The sequence below is a fragment of the Triticum urartu genome, unplaced genomic scaffold (assembly GCF_003073215.2).
Source record: "Triticum urartu cultivar G1812 unplaced genomic scaffold, Tu2.1 TuUngrouped_contig_6176, whole genome shotgun sequence".
Lineage (NCBI taxonomy): Eukaryota > Viridiplantae > Streptophyta > Magnoliopsida > Poales > Poaceae > Triticum > Triticum urartu.
This window is the reverse complement of record NW_024116914.1, coordinates 1-7,054: the sequence shown is the minus strand read 5'-3', so window position 1 is coordinate 7,054 and position 7,054 is coordinate 1. Positions and strand designations below refer to the sequence as shown.

The 7,054-nt window shown below is 41.6% G+C and overlaps 1 protein-coding gene across 1 annotated transcript; it reads right to left on the bottom strand.

Annotated features, from left to right (window-relative positions):
• Positions 1-5,408: 5,408 nt before the first annotated feature.
• Positions 5,409-6,241, bottom strand: LOC125530248 (mitogen-activated protein kinase kinase kinase 12-like). Its single transcript, XM_048694640.1, has 3 exons — positions 6,093-6,241; positions 5,900-5,987; positions 5,409-5,802 (listed from the first exon to the last, which is right to left on the bottom strand). The coding sequence occupies exons 1-3, from the start codon at positions 6,222-6,224 to the stop codon at positions 5,624-5,626; spliced, it is 399 nt and encodes a 132-aa protein (XP_048550597.1). The 5' UTR covers positions 6,225-6,241; the 3' UTR covers positions 5,409-5,623.
• Between the last annotated feature and the right edge of the window lie 813 nt (positions 6,242-7,054).

Here is a 7,054-nt window from a genome sequence, read left to right as displayed (position 1 = left end):
TCATTAGTTTCATACATTTTTTACTCTTACATATGTATTACTGGGATGATTTTTGTAGGTGAATCCAATTAGGGGATTCATGACCAAAGATGTACACGTACTTTCGTGCAGTGAACTCAAACATCCCTTCTAAGTTTTTTTTTTGCAGGGGATCTATAAGTTTATTGGATAGGGGATAAGTTGTTTTGTAGCATTACTTGGTTTGTTCAATTTACTTCTCGGTATTTCTTTACAACCAAAACACTACGGTTCTATTAACTTGGATCTGTTCTTTCAGTTTTATGGCTGCACAGTGAACTAATTAGACACGTGCATATCGCAGAAGCACAAAATATGATGTTCGAATGGTATTATTTTTAATAGCGCTCTTTGCCTAATGGAGCGTATATGCATTCATGAGGTCAAGAAGACGACGTTGCGGCAATATTTATTCGAAGCAACAAGGGACATCAAAAAATGATGCTCAATTTAACTTCTTGGTAGTTCTTCTTCATATGTTTTTTACTACATGGTAATTTAATGGCATTCCTTTTCTAAATTGATTTACTATATGTGAGTTGATTTATGTACAATCTACGTATTCTATTGTATGGTGCTAGCACTAGCGGCTATGTAATTAAGATCTGATTAGTAATACCAAGAAATTGCAAATAAATTTATATGTACTCACTGCTTCCATGGCTTTAATAGACAAGCAAAAAAAGAACCTGCAAAACAAAAACTAGCAAGCATTGTGCGCAGAGAAAGTTCAGTCTCTATTTCTTTCCTGAAGCAGAAATATGGCCTTGCATTCATGCATTTCCATTTCATATAATCGTAAGAATCATGTTATATGATCTAATACCTTATATATAAATGGAAAGGAGGAAGATATGACTAAACTAATTCTGGCATCATCTTGGATAACCAATGTCTTTGTTTCACAGAGACAGGATGATTATGCAACTATTCCACGTACCACCTTTGGTGCTACAGTTTTTGTTCAACAGGCAATCAAACAGCTGTGCAAAACTTTGGACTATTCATGGGCGGTTTGATCAGCAGCATCATACATATTGTCACATGTGTAGCACCACTCGGATGATTATGAAGGGATCCATGGTATCTAAACTTTGAATGCTCTTAAGTTCCTGTATACCAGATTTAACTCAGTTATTTATTTTGCATGACCCAATTAATGCCAATTAAAATGATCAACTCAAAAAACACAGTAGGGGAGTCATTTTTTAATTCTGGTGATCTTTTAATTAAAGGCGTACTTTGCTGAATTTTGTGCAATAGTTCATTATTTGTGGCAGCTCTTATTCTTTTCTATTTTTAGGTGAGGTCAATTTATAATGGACGGACAAATAGGATGTTTGTATATAACTCTATATAGATGGTTGGACTTGAAATTATTATGTCTTTATATGAAATGAAATTCTTTTTATGTATGTGCACATCCTCGATTATGCATCACATCCATAATTAAATGAAACTGTTTGTTCGTACACAACAATTTGGGTTGGAATGACCACATGAGCCTGTTTTTTTACATGGCATAATGTTCTGCTTCTACACTTCTGCAAGAATGCTAAAATAATGTATTGTTCTTTCTTTGCAAATATTTATTGATGCAAACAGACCGCTTTGTCCGATCGGCATATGAGGTCATGGATCAATATATTTCCAAAATATCCAAGTTAAACCGAATCTCTTTGATAATTTTCTATAATTTGCTTTTTTCAAATAAATATTTGCTTCTGCACATTTTTGTGGGCCGAATGGACTAATGGCATCGACCATATGTACTAGAAATCTTTAAAATTCGGCCAACGGCCCTTTGATAGATTTCTTTAATGGCAAACGAAGTATAAACATATTGGGTGAATGTGCTAACGCTTTTAGAAAAACTGATCAATATCATATTTTTCATGTTGAACCATTACTTTTTGTGATCTTAGAACTACTTTTTATACAATGTTTTTTTCCTTCTATGCATATGATATATTGTAAATGAAGTAATATATTTGTTTATTATTTTGACGTTGAGTGAGTGTATTTTGGGTGTTTATACATTTTGTCCCTTTATTTTGACTTCTAACCATTGTCTGCATAGCTAAGTATCGCATTGGTGTCTTTGGTTGTTTTGTCTATGAAAGTGCTATTTAGTATTTTAGCTATGCATTTTTATCATGATGGCGCATGGAGTAAAATCGTAGTTTGTACCACGTTCATTGGAATTATCCTTTTTTTAATGATTAGCTATCACGTGGTGTCGGACTACTTGCCAGCTATATTGTCGGTTGATTAGACATAGATAATGATTTACAACTTCGTGTGCCATGTGTACATGCGTCCGGTATGTGTAATAGTGATCCATCTCGCCATGGAGCGTTGGTGTTTGATAGAATCTAGGATAAGTTACAAAAGGAATACTTATGAACGTGTCTACGGTTGCTGCATAATCTTGCTACATGGTCTTCCTTCAGGTTGATTAAGTAGTTCCATTCTAGCATTACTATCTGCTTAACTGAGTTCTTAATTAAATTCTTCTTTTATTTCATCACATTTGCATGTGGGCATTCATTGTTCAAATTTTCAATCATATTCAGTGTTAATGTGGCAAACTCAACTGAAAATTATTGAAGATACCAAATAAGCGATATTGTCTTGGTTATATATGGTTGGTCACAAATAGTGGAGAAGTTGTTAGAGCAATAATTTTGATACATGTACTGTAATCCATCATTTTAAGAAAGCTCACATATAGCACTAAAATTTTAAAGACCTAGCCCGTGTGAAAGCACGGGTTGACGACTAGTCTTTAATAATTAGCTTATTAATTTTCGTCTCATAGGATGAAAGCACTGAACAGATGTGCGGGCAGAGTAGGATCGATCAGTTGCCGATCTGAAACATGCGTCCACCAGATCCAAAGTGCAAGAGCAACGACAAAATGGGCTCCACCAAACAGGTAGTGCCGACAACGTTCAACGGCCAGGTGCATCGACGGGCTCCGCACCGCTGCATGGACTTCTTACCATCCGGTAGCTTACCCGGCAGGGCGAAGCTATCAAGCAGGCACATAGGATGCATTTGGTTATCTGTACCATTTTTGGCACTTTGCATAGTTGTCTCAGCTGGGCCTAGCTGAGTATATACATGCAAAAAACCAGCATCTATATGTGGATCAGTTGCCGGCATCCCCTTTAATCTGCATGTGCCAAAATGAAAGGCCTATTGTTTGGTTACGTACTTGTTTGAGGGGAAACACAAGTCCGGTTGTTTGTATACATCCAGGACCATTGTGTGGTAACCTCCTCCTCAATATGGTGAGGTTACCAAAGCCACACACGAAAAGCAAGGGCAGCTCCTAGCCTTGCCAGGCAAGGATATTCATTTGGTTAAGAAAATAAAGCTAGTCTCTCGTGGCAATTTAGCCTTTAACCGCCACAAAAAGCATGCCAACGGCGGGGAGCCAATTTGGCTCTCCTGCACTGGCAAAAAACACGAATGTGGGCTCTTTGGCAGTTAACGCCTCAATTTTACGTCTTTCCAAACACCAAGTGTTGCTTTTGACGACTCTAAGCTAGCTGAGTTAGGAAACCAAACGTACCTTAAATTACAGCGACAGAACAAAACTTAGGCACAAATAGAAGTCTTAACCACGCATCACAAGTTTTAAACCAACATAGTATGATACATTTCAAACAAAAGCGAAGTCTTAAACCAACAACCAACATGGAACCGCCAAGAGGAGCTTAGGCGGTCACGACGAAAGCGTTGTCGTGCTCCTTGCACTTGGTGACCACCTCCACGCCCTCGCCGTTGAAGGTGATCACCTTCATGGTGTCGGAGGTCAGCAGCTTGAATGTCAGCATGTACCCGATCATGATCTGGTAAACGACGACGAAGGTGGCCCAACTCTGATCAAGGGTGACTCTGTCGTTAACCACCCTCACCGTCACCCTCCATGTGCAACCGGTATTCTTCTTGAGCTTGAACTTTGCAGAGATGACAGGGAAGTGCTTCGTGAACTCCAGAGGCATTAGCAAACTCTCCAGCTTTCGAGCAAGGATAACCTTGCAGAAGTTTCTTGGTCCTGACTCCTAATGGTAGTGGCCATAGTTCCTCCGTTTGGCGCTTGGGTGATCCTGCATTGGTACTTTGACCAACGGCGGCACGACCTTCTTGCCCTTCTTCAATGGTGGCACGACCTCCTTGCCCTTGTCAATCTGCATTATGAACATCACGCAGTTCAATGAACATCATTCATTCATATCCGCCTAACACTCCTATATTAGCCCACCCTACTAACCCTTTCTGTCAAAAAAAGAGCCCGCCCTACTAACCCAGCACCGCACTCAAACCCCTCAGTTTCACCACCTCTCCTGTTCCACCTCTCTGTTTCACCACCTCTCCTTCGCCATGAAATCCAACTCCAACCCCAACCCTTTCCCCTAGGGCACCGGATGGAGGGCCTTCTTTTCCTTGGGTGCTCGCTCGGTGACCGCAAGAAGTTCGAGCACACCATGGAAATGCGCTCAAACTTTAGCAGCATCGATGACATGCACAAGGAGGCCGATGCTTTGACGAAGAAGGCTACGCTGGATGAGCTGAAGACACTCATTCAGGACCCCGCCAAGGGCGCAATGTCAGTGGACATCCTGCGTTGGGCCATGAATCACGCGAACTCCAGCGACGCTGGACAAAGGTCAAGATGGGTCAAGTACAGGCAGTACAAGGCGCCTCAAAACCAGCATGCTGCGGCATACTGGAGTAGGACGTTCGGGTCGCCGAAGAACGACAACAACGAGGTACAGATGGTGTTTTTTAAAGTTTGCACAAATTGCAGTGGCATTTTTCAAAGTTTGAAAATTGCAATGGCATTTCTCGGAATCGCCAGATTTGGAGTGGCATTTACCAAATTAACACCTTTTAGAATGTGTCTACTTCTGGTAATCCGCTAGGGATGTATCTAGATGTATTTATTAATTTTAAAATAGCTACTCCCTTCGATTTATATTACTTGTCGCTCAAGTGGATGTATCTAGATGTATCTAAGTGCTAGATACATTCGTTTGAGAGACAGGTAATATGGATAGGAAGGAGAATCTTTTTTATTTGTTGTGTTTTACCTAAAGGTACCTACTACCTTGCTATGGTTTTGTGTCACTCCGGAGATACAGCAGGGGCAACTGTACCCTAACATAGTGATGAATAGCTCCATTTTGTCTTCTCACAGATGTTAGCTCGCCTAGCCCCATTTGCTTATGTTCATGCACCTGCTGTTGATCCTCTCTCTATATATGCTAGCTCTTCTTCTGCAGGGCTATATATGCCCTTGGGTTACGCTCACGCACTGACAACAAATACAACCATGTTTTCTTAATTTCGCTTTTAGTTTTACTCGGAACAACTCTATTGTGTTGGTCAGGGCCGTGTCAATGATCTAGAAGTGACTTACAATATTCTCCTCTTCTCTACTACTTGCCAACATATTTTTTGTGTCTGTACAAAAAATTCTACCATTCTATCGAAAAATGGACGGAGTCACTTATTTTGGGACAGAGGGAGTATATTTCAGTAGTTTCAATACTGAATTCTAAAATGTAAGAACTTGTCGGCGATGCTCCAGAATTCAGTTACCGTAGGGCTGCGCCTTCTTGGCTGCAGCCATGGAGCGCAATCTAGCAGCAATCTGGGTAAAGCTTGGGCGTTGTAATGGTTCTGTCGCCCAGCATTGCTCCATCAGAGATCTCCACTCTGGGTCACATGAGTCAGGCACGGGCGGCCGCAGAGTGTTCATCACAATACCACCTGACAGTAAAACCGCAGTCTTCTATCAAAATTTGAATGCAAATACAATTTCTAGGAGGGAATCACATATTCACACGATGACTGATTTTGTACCTACCAAGAATAGCACCGTAATGTAAACCTGCATATGGCTCTTCTCCCGTGAGGATTTCCCACAGAACAATCCCAAAAGAGTAGACGTCAACCTGAGGGAAACATGTCAGACAGTAATCCGATGTGCGAGTTGTACGCTAACTTGGCTGGATATAGGTATCTATATGAGACATACAGACAGAGATGGATTAGCAGACCTTTTCAGAGACCAAGATGGTAGTCCCATTCAGAAGTTCTGGGGCCATCCATGGAAGCATTCCACTCACACCAGAAGAGATGAGCGTCTGGCACTTTACTTTGGAAAGTCCAAGATCACCAACCTGCATCATCCAAAAGAATCACAGCAAATTAGATATAAAAAGAAATGGTGTTAGCCTAAATGATACTATGAAAGCTAATTTGATCGCATGGGCCGATCCAGTTTCTTGACAGTTTGCATATATACGCAATGTTGCATTTGCATGTGGCAATGAAAAGTATTAATTAAATGGAAGCCTTAATCTGCTATGAATGTTGAGTAACTGATCCAGTAATAGATGAAAATTTTCAGAAGCCAAAATTCAGAAGGAAAGAATGAATTAGTGGCAATGGTATTTGAAGAAAGAAAATGAAAGTAAAATTAAAATAAAAACAAAATAATGAGGTTCTCTAAAAAAGGATGAAATAGTAACACTGTTATTAGAGCATGCCCACTCGTTCGGCACCCCAACGCACCGTCCGACGCTATTTTGGCCCTTTGGCCGGCGCTTTTCTAGCCCTGGGGCGATCTAGTTCTCAGCCACGTCCCCAGGTGCCGCCGCCAAGACGTCATATATTCAAACTTGTCCATTCCCGCTATCCAAAAAATGCCGCAAGTTCGGCGATCAGCGCCACAAGTCCAGCGATCAGTTCGGCGATCACCATGCCACAGTTCGGCGATCAATAAAATGTTCGACATTCAAAAGAAAGGACGCGTAGGCAATGCATCAAACGGCAGCATCGACCTCCGGTGTCGGACTGGCGGGAGTCGGCGTGCGCGGGCTGGTCGGTGTCGGCGCGGCTTCTGTGCCGGGCGTCATGGAGGCATCATTGCTCGGGCTTGGCGGTGGTGTTTGGGTCGGCGAGGGAGTTGGCGCGACTGCCGACGGCATCTGATTCAGGATGAGGCCGTGCTCCGCTA

Excerpts from the sequence above, each read along its gene's own strand:
- LOC125530248 (XM_048694640.1), bottom strand. The coding sequence starts at position 6,224 with ATGATGCAGGTTGGTGATCTTGGACTTTCCAAAGTAAAGTGCCAGACG. Across the intron at positions 5,988-6,092 it reads CCATCTTGGTCTCTGAAAAG|GTTGACGTCTACTCTTTTGG; the intron begins GTCTGCTAATCC and ends TGTTTCCCTCAG. Across the intron at positions 5,803-5,899 it reads ACATTACGGTGCTATTCTTG|GTGGTATTGTGATGAACACT; the intron begins GTAGGTACAAAA and ends TTTTACTGTCAG.